The sequence below is a fragment of the Aspergillus stella-maris genome (genome assembly GCF_047715825.1).
Source record: "Aspergillus stella-maris strain CBS 113639 unplaced genomic scaffold BDV14scaffold_116, whole genome shotgun sequence".
Lineage (NCBI taxonomy): Eukaryota > Fungi > Ascomycota > Eurotiomycetes > Eurotiales > Aspergillaceae > Aspergillus > Aspergillus stella-maris.
Genome location: NW_027396910.1, coordinates 44,441 through 63,752, shown reverse-complemented (window position 1 = coordinate 63,752; position 19,312 = coordinate 44,441). Strand labels below are relative to the sequence as shown.

The window sequence follows — 19,312 nt, the reverse complement described above, 5'->3', positions numbered from 1 at the left end:
ACAAGAAGTCGAATTCCCTAAGCATAGAGGGGTCATAACCTGTGGGAAGCGATGGATGAATCTCCTATTGGGTGGCCGGTACGGCCAGCTATCTAGGATACTAATGGATGACTAAGCGAGGTCGACCCCTAGGGGCAGGCGGTGCCGGACGGCAGTATGCTCCGACACTAAGCACCCCTTTTCACGAACCAGAAACAGACTAACGCAAAATGCCCTGGCTGCAGTCTTGGCATGTTGTTCCAGGCACATGATTCGCCCGCGGCAGTGGCTGAGTCAATCTTGGCGCTCTGGGCAAGGGGGCGAGAGGCGGCGTGATTTGCGGCTAAGTTTAGGCATTCTGTGCGACCCTTTCATGGTCCTTTTTGTCCTGTCCTGGTCTGTCCGGAACCTCACGCGAAGCGATCTGGCCTGCCTAACTGCGAGCGAGCGAGCGCGAGCGGGCTAACTTTCTGCATACTTCCTGCTCCTACTTGCGCCTGAGCCGGACTCCGTATCTACTAGCCTACCACTATCGATTTATCCTGCCTCCCTTCTTCCCTCTCCCCCTAGACCGTTGAATCTCAGTCAGTTTTGGGAGAATGCGCTTCCGCACCTTCCTGTCCCTAGGTGGGGCCGCCCTGGTGCTGCTGCTCCAGGGCCAGGTTGCTCTATCTGATATCTCCGTTACGCCTACGGACAAGGGTATCTACCTATCATCCATTCCTTTCTTTTCTGAATAACATGCTGACAATATCCCGCAGAATCTCTCAAGGAAGCCGGCAAGGCCATCACAGAGCCCATGTGGGACTTTTACCTCGCCAACCAGACCGAGGGCATCCCCGGAAAGCTAACCGGCACTTGGTACATTGCCGGCGCGATGTTCATGACCATGATGCAGTTCTGGCATGTCAGCGGGTACAACGAGCATAACTCTGTTGTCTCGCATGATATGATGTTCCAGGCGGGGAGGAATTATGATTATTTTGATAGTAATTATAGTCAGTGGCTTGTACGTTTCCCTCCAGCTTCCCAGTATGACATATCCCTTGGGATGATTGTTAACAGTGAACCCAGGGAAACGACGACCAAATGTTCTTCGGCCTAGCCGCAATCACCGCATCCGAGACAGGCTTCCCCGAAATCAAAGACAAGCCCACCTGGACGTCTCTCGCCCGCTCAGTCTTCAACCAGCAGGCCTCGCGCTGGGCACCCCAAGAATGCGGCGGCGGTATCACCTGGCAAATCCACCCGTGGCAAGCGGGGTACACGCTCCGCAACTCGATCTCTAACGGCGGGCTGTTCCAGCTTGCTGCGCGATTGGGGCGGTTCACGCAGAACCAGACGTATTTCGAGTGGGCCGAGAAGATCTGGGACTGGTCTGTTGATTCGCCGCTCATTCAGCCGCAGATTAATTGGTATGTGGCGGATAGTACGTCGGGGGATAACAATTGCACGGATAGTGGTGATATGCAGTGGTCTTATAACTATGGGGTTTATTTGGCGGGGGCGGCTTATATGTGGAATGCTGTACGCCTCATCTCAATTTACTTACACATTTGATCAAGGGGATACTAATGAGAGCCGCAGACGGAAGAACCGAAATGGAAAAACCGCACAGAGGGCCTCCTCCGCCGCCTAACAACACACTTCTTCCCAGAAGAATACGGCGGCAACGTCTTCTCCGAAGTCTCCTGCGAAAAACCACACACGTGCGATCGCAACATGCTCAACTTCAAAGGCTGGTCCTCAATGTGGATGGCCATGGCCGGCATTCTGGTCCCGGATACATTCGACACCATCCTGCCGAAACTGCAGGGCTCTGCATCCGCCATCGGCCGGCAATGCGACGGCGGCACCGAGAACCTCTGCGGTAGTCGCTGGTACCAGGATAACTGGGATGGAATCGAGGGACTGGAAGTGCAGCAGGCTGCGCTGGGCGGTATTACGGGCACACTCATGATGCTTGTGGGGAGTAGTGCGCAGACGATCAATAATAATCCGAATGCGAAGGAGCAGTACTTGGATTATAACGATGATCAGCCCGATTCGCTGCCGAAGATTTCGACGGGGGATCGGGTGGGAAGTTGGATTTTGACTGTGCTTTGGGGGGGTGGGATTGTTGCTGCGGGTTGGTGGTTGATTAAGCAGCAGTAAACTGTCGGGTCGGCATTCGAGAACTGAGGTGATGGGAATTGGATGGATTCTGATTTGCATTATGGAGATATTTGGCTTGCTGAAAATAGTTAGTTTAGGGGTCGACGGTTCATTGGCATTTGTTCTCATATTTAATTGATTTGATTTAGTTGATCCGCGAATGCATTTTTTGCTAGACGATGCGCTCACCGTGCCACCAAGGACCAAGATGGAATCAAACGATTAGCTTAACTTCCAAAACAGCTCAGCCCTAACTCAAGGATAGCTGAAGCACTAACTAACACCCAGGTCCACCGCTATCCCTATCTTGCAGCCTCAGGACTCAGGAGTCGAGATACGTACCTTATCCACCCGCACACGCCATCCTCACTCAGTCCAACCCATCCAGCGACATCGGCGCCTCAAAACCGCGCAACGCAGAATTCCAACAAAAACCCATCGAATCGGCAACTCAAGGCCGAAGGCTCAATCTCTCAGAAGTACCATTGCTGATTCCAAACAAAGACCTTCTAATTCCGCATTTCCGCACAGCTGCCAAATCATCCACGAACCACCACAATTCCGGTGGCCATCCGATCCGACATCCGACGATCGGCCGGAGATAAGCCGGATCAGATAACGAATCCAGCCCCATCCCCGAGGCCGGCATTGCATGGATGTTGGGGGGGTAATATTTACTCCGCTACACCAAGCACATACCGAACCTATAAATAATGCGCGCCTTATCCTTTCTTCTCGCCCTTGCTCTTGCAATTTTACTCTCCTTACTCTATAGATCCCCGTCCAACATCAACATGGCTACAGCCAAAGCGCTAAAAAACATCATCGTCGTCGGCGGCTCATACGTCGGAAAATCCACAGCACAGGAACTAGCCAGGTCACTACCGACAAGTCACCGCGTGCTCCTCATAGAACCACACAGCCATTTCCATCACTTGTTTGCGTTTCCGCGATTTGCGGTTCTCCCGGGGCATGAGGAGAAGGCTTTTATTCCGTATACTGGTCTTTTCTCTTCTATCGCCGGTTCAGTATCAGGTTCAGGTTCAGGTTCAAGACACAGCGTGATTCAAGCGCGCGTCCTCTCTATTGCTCCAAATTATGTGAACCTCGACAAAGCATGGAGTGAATCAAACAGCCAGCAGATCCCATTCGAGTATCTTGTTCTCGCGACGGGGACGAGGCTCTCTGAGCCTGCGGGGATGAAAGATGATGATAAGGTTTCGAGTGTGAAGTATCTACGGGGTCATCAGGAGCAAATCAAGAGGGCGGGGAGTATACTTATTGCTGGTGGGGGTGCGGTGGGGGTGCAGATGGCGACGGATTTGAAGGAGATTTATCCGGAGAAAAGGGTCACTGTTGTGCAGAGTCGGCCAAAGTTGATGCCGCAGTATCATGGGAAGCTTGATCAGATTATTAGGAAGAGATTTGAGGATCTAGGTGTTGAGTATGTGGTCCCGAGGACGTGTCCGTGGCTTCGGCTTGTGGAGGAGAGTGCTAATGAAGTATACAGATTCATAACTGGCTCCCGCATCAAAGTACCTGAGTCTGGCTTCCCCAAGGAAACACCTTTCACGGTGCACACAACGGCCGGTACCGAACTCCCAGGGAAATACGACTTTGTTATCCTCGCCACAGGCCAAACGCCCAATAATGACCTGATTAATACCCTGCCTGTCTCCACCTCAAATACCTCCGGCTCCCTAATCAACCCAGACAACGGCTTCATCCGGATCAGACCCACAATGCAATTCGCCGACGAGGCATATCCGCATCTCTTTGCTGTCGGCGATATAGCAGATACGGGACTGCGCAAGGCTGCTAGACCCGGTAATGCGCAGGCTCAGACGGTGGTGAAGAATATTTTGGCGCTTGTGGAAGGGGTCCAAGCGAGGGAGGAGTATCCGAGGCAGCCGGCGGGGATCCATTTGTCGTTGGGTCTGGCAAGTATTCCCTTATATAAGGAACGCGGACGAGAATAGTGGAAGACTAACGGGGTATATGGCAGAAACATAACATCGTCTTCCGCAATCCAAATGAGGCAGAGGGGCAGACGGAGCCAACTGTTATTGAGCGAGATGAGTAAGTCTCTCAATACTTCCTACCTTTTCAAGAGAATGCTAATGATTGTACCAGTGGACGAGACGATATGGGTGTCGAAGGGTGGTGGGAGAGATTAGGTGTTAAGGGGGAGGGCAAGGAAGCGCCGCAGTACCATCTCTAAGGCGGGAATTAACAGTTCGAGGGATGAGGCAGTAGCTAGGTAGATATAGATGCAAGATCTGATCGCACCTTCCTATAATGTTTGACGCTCTCTCAGTCGCGCCTTCCATTCCTGAAGCACACAGATCGCCCCTGCCTAGTCTGTCGAGAGGAGTCCATCGCACCTTCCTTCTCTGTTCAATAGCAAGATGCGTAGAGGGAGAGAGCGATCAGTCGTAGAGTACATAACACCAAGCAGGTGCTGGCTCCGCCCCCTTAACAAGAAACCCTGCTCCTTAGCCCACGCTGCATCCCATGATCAGTGGTCAAAGTAAAGAGCGGGCCAGGCCGACTCTGGCCACTTTCCCTTCTTCTGTCACTGCGGGGCTGTGCAGAGCCGCCGGGCAACATGTCGTTCCCTTCTCGTTCCTAGCAACAGCATCTCAGTCTATCCATCTACACAATGACCACTATACTGCCAACACGCCGTCGGGATGAGGAGGATCCACAAACTCCCTCCTACCGTCCGCTCTCACTAGCGCCCAGTTACCATACAGTCGATATCCGCGCACCGCCACCTCCAGAGAGCAGAGAGAGAAGACCAGGGTTCGCTGGACGCATCCGCAATGCATTGACACTAAAGCGCGAGCCTCGACCACCTGAACAGCAGTCCCGCTCAACGCCTATTGTGCAACCCACTCTGCTGGCCAAGGCGCGGCGTGCGATCGAGAAAAACGATGAAGCTCTGTTCCGTACTCTCTTAGCTACTGGACTCAACGTCAACGGACTTTTGCGCGATGGTTCGCGATTACTACATCTTGCGTCTGACCTAGGGCGGACACAGATCGTCATAGAGCTCCTCAAGCACCACGCAAAGGCCTCGGAGTTGGACCGCAACGGCTCTACACCTTTGCATGTGGCCTCAAAGAATGACCATGCCACTGTGGTAAAAAAGCTCATAGCGGCTGGAGCAGACATGTACACCGGCGAACCGCGACCACTGCAGCTTGCCGCCGAAAAAGGACACGAGCTTACCACAATAGCGCTGCTGGAGGCGTGGGATTCAAACGACGAGTCAAGCCAAGGTCACTACCATCTGACACGCGCACTCGATTGCGCCGCGGAAAACGGGCACCGGAAACTATTCGTGCTCATCTACAACACTGCCAGCGCAAAACTCGCCAATCCATTAACTCTCTTCCACTTCGAGCGCCATGTTCTCCGCCTCGCGGTCGAGCACTCATGGTCCGGCATCGTGAAGCGCGCACTAAAGGCACTCTCCAGTTTCCGCGAGGACGAAAGTATCCCCATTCTTAACGAACCAGCCCTAAGAGCCTCCCTCCTCGCGAGCGCCACAAAAAGCGGAGACGCAGACACCGTCCACCTGCTCATCCACGCCGGATGCGACGCAAACACACCGATACCGAGTCCCCCATCCGGCAAAGAAATTCCCCCATTACGACTGGCAGTCCAAAATCGATACACTGAAGTAGCACGAGTCCTCCTGGACCACGGCGCAGATATCGACAACTGCGACGAGTACGGGCGGACCATGCTACACATTGCTATGCTGACCGGACCCGCTGCTCTCGTGATACTGCTTGTCGATCGGGACGCTGATATCCACCGCAGCGATGCCTTTGGATTCGTCCCTAGTTGTCGGGCGAGGAATTTCTGGGGGACAGACGTGCAGGCGGCTTTTGGAGCCTCGTTGGAGAGGGGTGAGGCTAGGAGGCGAAAGTATCAGAGGCTGATGCGTGAGACCTAGGCGACATTTATTGGCATTATCTTCCAATTATGCTTTTCAAGGTTACTGTGTAGTATTTATCATCTAGGATGTATCTGTGTATCATCAATATATAGTGCCTTGTGAAGTAGACCCTAAGTTACAGCTCCTACTGATATTGAGCAAGTCCTGTGCACGCATAAATATCGAAGATTATCCGATATATCATGATTGTTCGTTCATGATGCATACAATCCCACCTCAGGCGCACAGAACAGACAAGCCACGGTAAATTAAGCCAACCCTTCACACTCTATACTTTCGCCCGAGAGCCCGACCTCCCTCCTGCTATTCATTCGAGGACCCCTTGCCTTGCCTTGCCTTGCACGTCCCTGGCTCCCTAGGTACGGCCGCACGTTTTTCCTTTTTTTTACGCGGCGGGCTGGGCTGGGCTGCATTGCCCGTCTACAGAGTAAGGCTCATAATGGCTTCGACATTCCATTCGCGCGTGGAAGTCGAGGAGTCAAGGAGAAATGTTTATAAATATAATCAGACTTATTTGGCGTATGACGGTACTGTTTCTTCCTCTAAACCAAGCTATTTCAAGGGTATAATTATGATAAAGGTAACCATATCAAGGCCTAACGGATGAAATAACTTGCCAGGACAGTTTGGATAGACGGATATGGACCCAAATGGATGATCATTTGGGTTTCCATCTATGAAAGTGGACGTGATTGATTGCTTGTACGCGTCGTTATACGCACAATTAATTTTTAATTCTTGATTCTTGATTCTTGATTCTTAATTCTTAACTCTTAATTGCATGTTATGGCTATTGTTATAGTTATCGTTATCGTTGGCGTTGTATTACGGTTATATTGTCCTAGAGAAAGAATCCATGCATGATGCAAGACTTGGTACACCAATAATAATCAGATTGTCACGGTAGATACACGTCCACGCCAGCGGGAATATATTCAAGACTATGATAGATGGATGTCTGCGCTGCGCTTGGGAGTGGGAAGTTGGAGTGGGAGTTGGAGGGTCATCCCGCAAATTTGCGATTGGTATCGTGTTGGGTGAGTGGCTTAGATGTCGACGGGCAGACCGGACTCGGCATCACGCTTGATCGAAATATCGAGGCCGGGGTCAGCGTCTCGCTTGACGTTCTCAAGGGCAGGCTCGGCATCACGCTTGATCGAAATATCGAGGCCGGGGTCAGCGTCACGGCGGAGGCTCAGGCCATCGTTAGCCAGGCCGGCGTTCAGGGGCGCTGCGGTGGCGACGGCAGCGAGGAGCGAGGCAACGGCGAAAGAAGTCTTCATGGTGATTGATTGTTTGGATTGGACTGGAATTGAATGAGGCTATAAATTTGGCTATGGTGGGATGTTAATAGGCTGTATGATGCGCTAGATGGATAGAGTAGCCAACTTACCAGGAGATATGCGAGAGAAGCGTGGATATGTAGATATGGGTAAGTCGGATTGCGGCAGCTTGGGGCTCGCAGGTTTAAGAAACAGGATGGGGATGGAGAACTCTATGATGCTGTGTCGATCAGATGAGCTCAGCGTACGTACAGTACCTATGCCATTGCCACGGCTGATAGTTGTCGTCGAGTGTCGACTGTCCCAGTTCCAGTCCACACTTCACAGGTGTTAAGTGGGCCAATGTGGAGTTTGCATGGACCAGTATATGAAGCTGTGATTTGCGCATGAACCATCGATCTGGATCTGGATCTCTCGATTCTACATAGGTGGCGCAGATCTGCACAGGATTCTCCGTACCAGATTATAATCGGCAGGTCCACTCGACACTATCTGTCCATACTCCACTCCATTCTCCCCAATTTTGACTCCCTGGACGTGGCGTTTGCTCAGTGCCGTGGGCAAATTGGCAGAAGCTACAGCGTAGCGGCTTAACCAGTCAACTCAGTTACCCACCAACATCGTCTCCTGCTGGAGATGACTCAGTATTGCTACGTCGGTGGCGCAAGATCTGCAGGCAATTGTCTTAAGATTCTAATGAGCGGGCCTACGACTGGTCTACTCTCCAACAGAGCTTTGCGTGGCGAGCGGCAGGGCGGTCCCGTCGAACTCGCACGCGGCGTCATATGTAAGAACCGTACTAGTCAGGGGTTGAATATCAATCGCCAGATTGATCTCGACTGCAAGCCACGAGATCTAGCACGATACATCGCAAGATGATTTGGCCCGGCTTATCGGAAATCCCCCGAGAACCGGTTCGATGGTTGCTTTGTGGACCCTGAATGACGATTGTCTCCTGAGATCCACTACAGCCAAAGATCAGCAGTTCGTGCCAGAGTTGGACTTGGAACTTGGGACTGTTGGAGCATGGCGACAGGGGTGGACCGTAGACCTGTCCAAGCGATTGCTCGAAGCGAGAACGAGTCAAGGAAATAATGAAAATTGGATGCGCTTTTGCCCATTCCGACCCATCCGTGGAAAAGGACGCCCTGCTAAGTCAGTCAGTCTTGGTGCTGAGTACATAACTGCGCGCATCTTCCAATCTTGCCCCTGCCGTTATTTCTGATCAACATTCTATTTCCTCAGGGATCATCCTACTGCACAGTGAGTGTCTCGCATACCCACCGATCTTATAGCTATCCGTCTTGAAACTCACACCTTTTCACCATAGATCTTCATCTTCACCCTTCAACCTCACCCAACCACACAATCAAAATGCACTTCTCCGCCCTTCCAACCCTCCTTATGGCCGGCACTACCCTCGCCGGCTCAATCAACACCCCCATCGTCCGCGAGCGTGCCGCCACAGACGTCGGCCTCGACCTCGATCTAGCAGACTACCCCGTCCTCGACATCGTCAGCGCCCTAGTCGACAAGCTCCCCGTCGACGTGAGCGTCTCCTCCAACCTCCTCGAGAAGGTTGACGTCACGGGCCTTCTCAGCTGCGTGACTGACCAACTCCCTGTCGACGCGCACGTCGGTGCTCTAGAGTTCAGCTCCTCGGCTGCCGCGGCCACGACATATGTCACGACGACAACCACCACGTATGTTGCGCGGAGCGAGGAGACTGCCGCTGCTGCTGGTGCGAAGCGGGACATCATCCCTGACATTGATCTGGATCTGAACAAGATCCCTGTTCTGAACTTGGTTGCTGGCCTTGCGCATAAGCTTGGTGTTGATGCTAATGTTGATGTCTTGCCTAACAACCTTGAGGATTTGAAGGATATTGATCTGCAGGCTGCGCTTTCTTGTTTGGGTGAGAAGTTGCAGGGTGCTGCTTCTGCTTAGAGTTGTGCAAAGTTGGAGCTTGGGCTGGACTTGAAGTTGTGCTTGTGGTGGAATGCCATAGATACCCACATTCCTTCTAACAATACCTTATACTACATTATATGTATATATATTCAATATAGAACTAATTGGTGGGGCCTGTTTGTCTTGTTGTGAATGTTATGTCCGGTAATAAGGAAATACACGGTATAATCTTCATTCCGTTTGTCCGATTAGACGTGGCATGGGAGATATGTTTCGTAGAAATAAATAAGTATACTGTAGACATATGTGCTGAGCAAAGTATTACCAGGACAGGCACCCCTCCATAGATCATGGAAAAGTACCTTCTTACTATTTATTTCACCTTGAATCAAACTGTACCTCTGCAACGCCGAGACTTAGGTAACTCGTCATTCAAATCGAGCGGCGTCTAGCCCCGATTATCCCTAATGGAAAGATCGGCCTCATATTTCAAGACAAAGTCAGCAATACCCTTGTCCCAACCCCGCGAAGTCAACTGGAAGATCTTATGCAGCAGCGTCGTCCCCTCGTTATCCTGCGCATTGATATCAGCACCATACTTCAGCAACGATTTCGTCCCGCTCTGAATCTCACCATCCCAGTCCATGAAATGGATTGCTGTCTCACCTGTCCCTTCTGCGTGAGTACTTAGTGTCCCCCTGTTGGAGCAGGAGCTTAAGGAGGTCCCAATCACCATCTTTCGCGGCTATATGCACGGCCGTGTATTTCGGTAGCTCGGGGATAGGGGTATTGATGTCGGCCCCCTGTTAATCAAATAGGCTGCACCCCCTCGTGGTATCCTGCGTCTGTTGCGTACCTGATGGTCAGCGGTGTCCATCCATCGGGTGTAGGCTGGTTGATGGCGGAGGGGTTCAGGGCGAGAAGGTATTTCAAGTTATCGAGACGACACTCTCTACATGCGTAATGGAATACTGTCCAGCCGTTTGCGTCGAGTGCTGAGGAGTCGTATCCGCGTGCTACGAGGAGCTTGAGGGTTTCGACCGGTGCGTGAACTGCTGCGATGTGCGGAGGCGTACAGCGCGTTCCGTCAGTCTTTCCGTCAGTCTCGCTGGTCAACTGTGACGGGATGAGTCCCAGGTCCAGGAACGCCCTCACAAGCTCGGTATTCCCGTTGCGGAGGGCTGACTTGGAAAGCGCCTCATTCGCCTCCAGCTGATCTCCAGCTCGCTCGACCCGCGCGCCATGATCTACCAAAAGGCGAACGATCTCAGGACCTTGTGTTCCCTGCGTCGCTGCAGCAAGTGCACTCCATTTCCCCCTCCCGCTGACTCAATTTGCGTCTGCGCCTGCCTCTAAGAGCTTCTGCACAATCTCGACTTGGACCGGCCATATATCACTTTCGTCCCGATGGACAACGGGGATTCTATACGAGGCGTCATCAAACTCAGCGACGGGCGACAAAGCAACGCCCAAAGCCTTGCTCAATATATCCTTTGAAAAGGTGAACGATGAGAGTAGAACTCGAAATGTACTTGCGAAAATATTATACGCAGAGGCAATCAGGTCATCACCCTTGTCGTCATCAGAAAGTGGATATTTATCAGGATGTTCGTTGGACCAGGCAATGAGACAACCCAGCGCAGCGAGGCTCCCATTCGCCGCAGCAGAGTGCAGCGGCGGTCCGGGGTGACTTGAGATCTTCAAGGTATTTATGGCAAATGGTATCATGAAGGAGAGCGTATAGCTTTGTGAGATGAGTTGTTGTTGGGCCCATAGTGCAGGGGGGTTATGCGCATGGTACTCTGGCTGGTAGAACTGCCCAAAGCCAACTGACAGCAACGAAAAACCATCATTTAAAGAGTCTTGTGACCCATCGAAAGATTGTTTCAGAATCACAGACTCAACGCTGATTGCAAATACGGCAGCCGGCTACTTGACCATGGTGTCAGTATTCACGACGCCGGTCTCTTCACCTAAAGGTCCCTGAAGCTCGAGAGAGAAGCGGCGATGGAATAGATGCTAAGCTGGGTGAGATGTAACATATTTATGCCCAGATTGTGCAGATTGCCTTGTTCCTTCTCTGCCTGTTCAACTGCAAAACACATAGAAGGGAGGAGCGACCGGGCTACTATATCTATGGCCACGCATCGCGCCTTCCTGATTCAGTCTTCACGGGATGGGAGGGGCTTGTTTGTACGCAGTATACTTGAGCAAAAATCGTGGCAAAATATGTGAGTATCGCAAAAGCAGAAATTAGAAAAGCATCGAACCTTCAAAAACCTCCATCAATGACGCAGATCGCCTCGCTATATCCCTTGCCTCGTTCCCCAGCGCACTATCATCCGCTGCAGAATGAAACCCTGCCTTCCAGAACCGCCATCGCTGCAGGTTCTGTCCCAGCTCACCGCGATACAACCCCTCGTCACTCCAAGGCCGAGGGTCACTGACATCGCCACAATATTGAGTCGCTGTAAACAGATTCTGTCCATTCCAGAGGACATACTGGGCAGCAGCAATGATACACTGGTCTCTTTTGCCCGGGAAGGTGAATACCTCCTCGGGTTCTCTCTCGAAGGCATCGCGCATCGCCCGGACGGCGAACGTGTTTCTGTCAGTATGGATACGAAGTGCATCAATGTGGGCGAAGAAAGCGCTTAGATTTGGCCACTCTTGCGTGTCCACATCGTTGGGACCTGTTGACTGGGTTAGAACGAGGTTCATAGTGAATGTTGTGTTTCATGCTTGATGAACATACCATAGTACGAATCTCCCATGGTCTCTGCCAAAGTGCCACAGCTATATATCGTTCCCTTTGAGAGGTGAGCATGATTCCAGAATCCTCGTTATCTGAAAGAGGAAGAAATTCCCATACCTTCTCATCGGGCCTGCTGATAAATTTGTCTGACCAGGAAAGACGCTTGATCAGCGCAGCAAGTTTGAGTTGAGACGGATGGCTGTATGGGACTTGTCCCGCGACTTCGATAAATACCTCTCCAGCGGACCGGATCTCAGCGGACCGTGATTTCCCATCAGGAATAATGGACAGAAGAGTTAGAGCAGTCTCTTCGAGAGACTTGGTTGTGTCGGGCTGGAGGAAATCCTTTAAGACAAGGAACGTTCTGCATATATTCCTATGGGTGGCAAAGGATGATTCCTCTGGAGGGGAGGAACATTTTGGTCTCGTAAACGTGTTCTTGATGGAGCTCAGGATGCCTGTTGGCTTCGCGGGGATAGTGGCTTTGTTATCAGACTTCTCGACGTCAGAGTCAGATGGCTCCTCAAAGTCCTCAAGCTCGAGTTTTAAAGACATTCTTAATATATTAAGTCACCGTGGAAAGAAAGTTGGACGTTAGACTTCGAAGAGCGTTGGAAACGGGAAGATATAAGGAAGAACGAGGTAGGGTTGTGCTTGCCGCCGCGGGGCCGTCAGCCTCCGAAGATCCTCTTACCGCTGAGGCTAAACGTAGCGTGTAATCAACATTTCATTTGAGCCAGTAATCTATTTTGATCCAGCGATAACTTAAACTATGATTAAAGCTGCGGTGGCAAACGATAGGCTGTGCGGGCGAGTTTTCACACCCAACCACCATAGCCGCCTACAATTAAGCATCCTGACTGCGGCACTGCTTTGTATATCGGCCAGACCGTGTTCTTATTATATTCTGAGAACAGTCCTATCATGGAGCGTCTATACGAGCTTTCTGTATGGTAAGCTGCGTTGTTTCTTTCTGAGCACCCCTGTTATCGTCCCTAGATTGTTTCTTTAAGCGCTGAAAATCTCACAGGGTTCAGTCGAACGAGAAGATGGTGGGCGATAAGAAGGAGATTGATCTCCCTTGGGAGTGCGAGAACAGTTCTGTCTCCTGCACATCAAGAGTATCCTGCTTTAAGCTCTATCCCAAATCATGTGCTTTTCAGACAAGTCTCAAGCCAAACATAAAGCGCCTCAGCCAGCAAAGCCCCGGCCTGTAGGAGCAAAGCCTCCTGCACCAAAACATCATCCTTCCGTCGCAGTGCCTCCGCCAGCTATAGCACCGCCGCCAGTTGCAGCATCTCCTGCGCCAGCACCACCCCGGCCAGTAACATCTCAGACAGTAAGCTCACTCACATGGGATATCCTGAAGCCCTAATTCTGAACTTCTCCAGACCCAAGGATGGAGGATACCTCGCGGCAGAGACGAGAACGACCCCAACCCCTACCACATCCGAAGACGAGACAGTGTGCAACGCCATTTGAACAATGCACCATTCCCAGGGCCAAACAGCACTGACAAGAATAACAAGAAGTTCCCCAAGAGATTCAGGGATGACCCAGATGATGATGGCAGAAAGCTCCTGCCAGCTGGGGGTAGCTACTATGAATACCCAACGCTCTCGTGGCCATATGACGTTATGAATACCAACCCTAATGCATTCAAAATTCCAGGGGCAAGGGCGTCCGCATCGTCAATGGGCAGAGACAAAAGATTGATCAGATGTTCACTCGGACGATCACCGACCGGCACAGGTGTGATTTATCATCCCGTAAAGAAACTAAGAGAGTTTGAACGGGCGGACAGCATGCCCCTTGGAGCGCCTATGGTATGACTTGATGCGAATGGTTAATGCCAAGGGCAGAGCTGGACTCGGCCCTGAATGGCATTCAAGTACTTTTCCATCCTCTTTTTTTGTTCATTTACTGTTTGTACATTTTCCATGTATAGGAATGTTTGTACACCTTGCAGTCAGAGTCTACTCAATTTATTACACATTGATACACATAAGAGCCAAATAGAACATAACCCTCGAACACTAACAAACACCAGTCTCAACCCCTCCTAACCAACCCATACCTCTACAACACACCCTAAAAAGTCTCCCGATGCTCAAACGGCACAAAATCTTTAACAATATGGTCATAATCCCCCTTAAAGCTCGAGCTCCTACCCCGGAAGACCCTCGAGCGCTTAGCCGTAGCATTGCCAGCAGTTGAGCCAATAGTAACAGTCTCGCTATTCTCCAAGTGCCGATTGCAAGTACCACCCGGAACAAGCGCATCACCACCAAGATCCTTGATGTAGCTATACTGGTTCTGAATAGCGGTGTACTGGTCTTGGATCCCGGGGAAGCCGCCAGGGACGTTACTATCGTAGACAGCGACGACAATATTCTGCGCGACGTTCTCGGCTTGTGAAGAGCGCGCGTAGTCGTCGGGCACGTGTGTGTCTGCGTCGTAGGCTGCTAGGAAGCCGTCGCCAGCTGCGCAAAGAAACAATATTAGCACACCATCTCAACCACATGGTATTGGCGACATGAAAGAAGGGGAAGGGTAGGTAGGGAAGGGAACATACTACTCAGATTCTCCCCAAACGCAGCAAACCCATCAATGCCGTGCCCCGTCTCATGGAGCATAACATCGACATTCTCACCCGTTGTGCCAATGAACGCAACATTGCCGTTAATCGCGAACGCGCTGTTCCCGCCGGGGAGGAGGAGAACCTGACGCACCCAGTCGCGCATGGCGACGGGGATCTTGGAGAATGTTTCGGCGGCCGTGTCGATGTCGACTTCGACTTCTTTGTGCCGGCAGAAGAGCCAGGGGTCGGCGCACTACATTCAGCATAACTTATCAGCATGTATGTCTTTGATTTCTGAGACGGTTTAGAAGGGGTTAGTGGCGTACGTCGTCAAAGGTAACATCGTAGACTTCAAAGTCCGAGGCGCTGTGGCCCTCGCCCTCGCCGAGGTCCTTGCAGTCTTGGGGGATTGAGCCGGAAGCCCATAGGGAGGCCGAGTGGGTGACAGTGGAAAGGCTGTTGGCGTTGCCGTCGAGGAGGTAGTCGAGATTGGAGGTTAGGGCTGGCTTGTCGAGTTCTTGGGCGGTTGTGAGGGCGAGGCTGGCGCCGAGGAGCGCGGCGGCTTTCATGGAGTACTTCATATTGATGTAGAAAGAACAAAGAAAGAGAAGTCTATTGTGCTGTATAGATTAAGGAGAATAAGAATGTATACAACCAGAAGGTCCTCAACCTTCTTTATAGCCTCACAAAGCGCAAGCATCAGCATCACCGCAGTAAGCATCCAAGCCTCAGCCCCAGGAACGGGGCGGCCCCCAATCTTGGCTGTAGACCCCACTATACATTTAGGGCACGCTGATGGGCCAGAAGCGACGATCGGCAGCGGCCGAAATTAATCGCTGCAGAATGCGACGTTTGAAGGACGGGGCAGTGACTTTTTGGATCCAGTCGAGCGTCTTGCCTGAAGCCACCCGGTCATCGCTGTGAAGCTGTTCAGGCTTGAAGATGCTACGGCTGCGCTGTGGGCCCACGCTGCTGTCATGCTTGAGCTGGAGAGTTGCTTATTGCTTATTATAGAATAGGTGGTTTTGTGGTGTGAGCTGTATAATGGTCGGCAGACCATGAAGGATGCAGTAAGAGTGAGCGAGCGACGTCATTTGCGATGGGTCTGACGGTTCCAGAGTGCACTGTTCCTGACAGTCCTGCCGATCGATACGACACAGCCAATCTTATGCAAAAGTTGTGCTGCTCGCAAGACCCCAGAACGCAAGATCTGCCCTAACGTCGCCTGATCAGGAGTTCGCACGGGCTCGGGCATCGCAAAGAGAGTTCCAGCGATCAACAACGTTGCAGTCAATTCGGTCCCTTAATCTTCAAGAGTATGTAACAACTTGCAAGGCGGCAATCAGCCTTGTCTCACCATGTTTAGAAACTGGACTGTGCTGGCTATGCCTCGGCGCCTGACGCAGGCGCAGTAAAAGTCCAGTCCTCAGGGAATGTGCTATATTCGACCCCATACTCTGCAAACAACCCATCGTACTTCTCGATTCGTGTCGCAGGATCTTCTGCTTGCCGGTGATACCCATGTATCAGTTTTCTGGTCTTCGGGTCGCTCCACATTTTCTCCATCCACTTTAGGGCGTCTGGGGTTGCATCGTCGAGGGGGAGGTTATACGAGCGGATGCGCTGCGGCGATCAACCATTAGCCCCCACCATCTCATCCAGTCTCACGTCTCTGAGAAGTATACCCAAGTACGAGAAATAAGGAAAAGGAAATAAACATACCCACAAAAGCGGCCAAAACCACGCATCCGCAATACTAAACCTCCCAAACAGAAACCCTTCATCTTCATCCCCATCCTGCCCTAGCCTCTCAACCGTAACTTTACGCGCATTATCCCAAATGCTCAACACCCTTCTGATCTCTCTTCTCGCCGCCTCAGAAACGGGTATATTCCCCGTATACCGCGCAACAAAATTCGTATGGTACGTATTCCGGAGCGTCGCGAAACCAGAGTGCATTTCTGCCGTTGCGCTGCGCGCGAGTGCGCGGAGGGTGGGGTTGCTAGGCCATAGATGCTTTTCGGGGTTCTGCTCTGCGAGGTATTCGACTATGGCGAGGGAGTCGGTTATTGTGATTTTGTGGGTGTGGGAGGTTAGGAGGGGGATTAGGCCGCTGGGGGAATGAGTTTTGGCCTGGGTAGTTGGGATGTTAGTGGGGTTCTTGTTTACTTGAGGGGAGCCTGTAGAGATAGAGTTGGGTCCATAGATGGAGGAGTTACCTGGTCAAGTGGGATCTTCCTGGTTGTGTATGGAATGTCAAAGTACTCGAGGACTGCCTCGACGCGGGCGGTCCAGCCTGTATGGATCAGTTAGTTCTGGGTTGAACGGTTGCATTGATGAGGGGTACAGACTCGAGTATCGAGTATAGGTTCCGAGTAGATGGTATTCGGGCTCAGACATTGTTGGTGATATTCCTGTATGCGCGTGCTTGTTGAGTGGTGGTTGAAAGGTGGAGTCCAATCAAGCTTATATAGCACCTACACGCCGTATGACTCATAGACGCACATTGAGATTTTCGTGACACCAGGCATTCTCACCACTTTATCTTGAGCGTATACGCTTGTCCTTCGTATCCAGCTTACTCAAGCACTGGCTAGACACTCTCTAACCCAGCTGACATAGGGCTAAGCGAGTCGTCGACAAATCACAATAGGAGCAGCCGTGGTAAACCAAGAACCCACCATCTACTAAACTACAAAGTATAAAAGGCTTTCTAACAGTCATTCCATCTTTCCTCTGTATTTACCCCAATTTGAATAGGATCCTAGGGACTACTGCACAATGGCTAATACGATCTGGGTCATAACCGGCGCAAACCGCGGCATCGGCCTCGGGCTTGTAAAGACCCTCCTCGCGCGCCCCTCCACCACAGTCATCGGCACAGTTCGCAACGCTGCCAGTGAAAACAGCCTCAAGGACGAAACTGCAAACATAGCACTTGGTCAAAATAGCATTCTGCACATAATTCACCTAGACTTTGGCACCGCCCTCCCCATCGAAAAAATCACAGACACAATGACCCCACTAAACCCCCCACACATCGACGTCCTATTCGCAAACGCGGGCTTCTCAACGCCCATGACGCCCGCGCTTACAACAACCCCATCAGACCTCCGCGCATGTTTTGAAACAAATACCATCGCTCCCCTCCTCCTCTTCCAAGCTCTCTTTCCACTGCTGCGCAAATCACCGACCGGTGCACCAAAATTCATATCCATTTCCTCATCCGTTGGAAGTATTGCAGCGCAGGAACCACTGCCTGGTGGTGCATACGGGCCTAGCAAGGCAGCGCTGAATTGGTTGACCAGGGCGCTGCATTTTCAGCATGAGAGGGATGGACTTGTTGCGGTTGCGCTGCATCCGGGGTGGGTGCAGACGCGCATGGGGGATTTGGTGGCGAGGGATTGGGAGTATCACAAGGGGCCACCGGAGACGGTTGAAGGGAGTGTGAATGGGATATTGAGTGTTGTTAATGCGGCGAGTAGGGAGAAGAGTGGTGGAAGGTTCTTGATGTATACGGGGGAGGAGTTACCGTGGTAGACTACTACTACAAATGAAGCAGAGATGGAGATAAGAGATGAAGATGGAGTGATACAGTATATTTGGTAGATAATGAATACAATCAATTGACTCAGTAGCCATGCTTAACCCATCATATCATATCGTACAAGAAATTCCCAGAACTAGGCCTAGCCTAGCCTAGCTAGTTAGGACAATTAATCAATCAATCACTCAATAAAAGTCCTCCCCCTCAGCAGGCCCAGTCCTACCCCCAACATCAAACTCACCCCTATTCTTAGAACTACCCTTCAAATTCCTCGTCTGGCCCTTTGCACCAGGCCAATTGGCACCAATCTCATTCCCCGCGTTCTCCGCCTGCGCAGGGAACGTATCGCCCGTACCAGTCATAACCTCACCCGTGAACCCCATGTCGCGGGTACTGCGCGGCATATCGGCCGCGTTGTCTGCTGCAAAGGCCGTAGAGGGCTGGCCCTGGTTGTTGTAGCTAAATGAAGGATCTTCTTCGCGTTGGTCGGGGCGAGGCACGGAGGGGATTGTGTTCATGCGGCCGGCGTCGTTGGGGATTTTTGTGCCGTGTTGGGCCATGTCGTAGAGGGAGCCGCCGGTGTGGGGGGAGGACATTTTGGTTGTTTTGTTGTAGAGTAAAACTTGAAAATTGCGATTTGAAAATAGAAAAGTTCTTGGTCAAGATGATGGTTTCGCTTGGTTTGTTCTGATGATTGAGTTAGGTACTCTGGCTGGTGACAGTGTTATATAGCAGCCAGAGGCAACCCTGGGGACGAAGTGACATCATGCGCGGTTCATCGATGATGGAAATGACAGACCGGTGATATCAGGGGGAATACATCCCAGCAATCAGAATTACAGTCTTCGGGGTCTTGAGCCGAAATGGCGGTATGATTTCATGGTTGAAAATGGGCAGTTCTAGACTTGTTGGATGGTTTGCTTGATGGTTGAGGGTTGATGCTGGGTGATCGCCAACCCGCGTATTTCGTATACTAACTCCGAACTCGCAAAAACCCTAATACACCCTCAAAAGTGTCTAGATACATGCTCTTCTTTGTCTCTCTCATGGCTAATATTTTTATGATGCAGAAAAGTACTTTTTCGTCGAAATGCTTTCATGATGGCTCGGACCCCTCCCCTCCATCGTACAG

General features: G+C 51.5%; 9 protein-coding genes across 9 annotated transcripts; 4 read left to right on the top strand and 5 right to left on the bottom strand.

Moving 5' to 3' along the window:
- On the top strand, positions 1-2,365 carry BDV14DRAFT_18724 (glycoside hydrolase family 76 protein). The gene is made up of 4 exons (XM_073770928.1): positions 1-681; positions 741-988; positions 1,054-1,506; positions 1,567-2,365. The coding sequence occupies exons 1-4, from the start codon at positions 579-581 to the stop codon at positions 2,131-2,133; spliced, it is 1,371 nt and encodes a 456-aa protein (XP_073622018.1). The 5' UTR covers positions 1-578; the 3' UTR covers positions 2,134-2,365.
- Positions 2,366-2,927: 562 nt separating this feature from the next.
- On the top strand, positions 2,928-4,354 carry BDV14DRAFT_194104 (NAD(P)/FAD-dependent oxidoreductase; the record flags this gene model as incomplete). The annotated part of the gene is made up of 4 exons (XM_073771880.1): positions 2,928-3,577; positions 3,644-4,073; positions 4,139-4,212; positions 4,267-4,354. 4 exons carry the CDS (start codon positions 2,928-2,930, stop codon positions 4,352-4,354), a joined length of 1,242 nt encoding a protein of 413 aa, XP_073622017.1.
- Positions 4,355-4,795: 441 nt separating this feature from the next.
- BDV14DRAFT_206059 (ankyrin repeat domain-containing protein) lies at positions 4,796-6,100 on the top strand (the record flags this gene model as incomplete). The annotated part of the gene is made up of 1 exon (XM_073774843.1): positions 4,796-6,100. One exon carries the CDS (start codon positions 4,796-4,798, stop codon positions 6,098-6,100), a length of 1,305 nt encoding a protein of 434 aa, XP_073622016.1.
- Positions 6,101-6,163: 63 nt separating this feature from the next.
- Positions 6,164-7,386, bottom strand: BDV14DRAFT_206058 (uncharacterized protein; the record flags this gene model as incomplete). Its single annotated transcript, XM_073774842.1, has 2 exons — positions 6,164-6,174; positions 7,170-7,386. 2 exons carry the CDS (start codon positions 7,384-7,386, stop codon positions 6,164-6,166), a joined length of 228 nt encoding a protein of 75 aa, XP_073622015.1.
- Positions 7,387-11,516: 4,130 nt separating this feature from the next.
- BDV14DRAFT_207135 (DUF3632 domain-containing protein) lies at positions 11,517-12,674 on the bottom strand. Its single transcript, XM_073775082.1, has 3 exons — positions 12,170-12,674; positions 12,053-12,107; positions 11,517-11,990 (listed from the first exon to the last, which is right to left on the bottom strand). Exons 1-3 carry the CDS (start codon positions 12,605-12,607, stop codon positions 11,551-11,553), a joined length of 933 nt encoding a protein of 310 aa, XP_073622014.1. The 5' UTR covers positions 12,608-12,674; the 3' UTR covers positions 11,517-11,550.
- Positions 12,675-13,956: 1,282 nt separating this feature from the next.
- On the bottom strand, positions 13,957-15,262 carry BDV14DRAFT_185489 (uncharacterized protein). The gene is made up of 3 exons (XM_073770672.1): positions 14,960-15,262; positions 14,628-14,886; positions 13,957-14,535 (listed from the first exon to the last, which is right to left on the bottom strand). Exons 1-3 carry the CDS (start codon positions 15,212-15,214, stop codon positions 14,144-14,146), a joined length of 906 nt encoding a protein of 301 aa, XP_073622013.1. The 5' UTR covers positions 15,215-15,262; the 3' UTR covers positions 13,957-14,143.
- A 592-nt stretch (positions 15,263-15,854) lies between these two features.
- Positions 15,855-17,065, bottom strand: BDV14DRAFT_18679 (glutathione S-transferase). The gene is made up of 4 exons (XM_073770867.1): positions 16,985-17,065; positions 16,853-16,929; positions 16,356-16,766; positions 15,855-16,256 (listed from the first exon to the last, which is right to left on the bottom strand). Exons 1-4 carry the CDS (start codon positions 17,031-17,033, stop codon positions 16,017-16,019), a joined length of 777 nt encoding a protein of 258 aa, XP_073622012.1. The 5' UTR covers positions 17,034-17,065; the 3' UTR covers positions 15,855-16,016.
- Positions 17,066-17,231: 166 nt separating this feature from the next.
- On the top strand, positions 17,232-18,264 carry BDV14DRAFT_185486 (SDR family oxidoreductase). Its single transcript, XM_073770671.1, has one exon. It carries the CDS (start codon positions 17,415-17,417, stop codon positions 18,171-18,173), a length of 759 nt encoding a protein of 252 aa, XP_073622011.1. The 5' UTR covers positions 17,232-17,414; the 3' UTR covers positions 18,174-18,264.
- Positions 18,263-18,937, bottom strand: BDV14DRAFT_185485 (uncharacterized protein). Its single transcript, XM_073770670.1, has one exon. The coding sequence runs from the start codon at positions 18,774-18,776 to the stop codon at positions 18,366-18,368; it is 411 nt and encodes a 136-aa protein (XP_073622010.1). The 5' UTR covers positions 18,777-18,937; the 3' UTR covers positions 18,263-18,365.
- Positions 18,938-19,312: the final 375 nt, after the last annotated feature.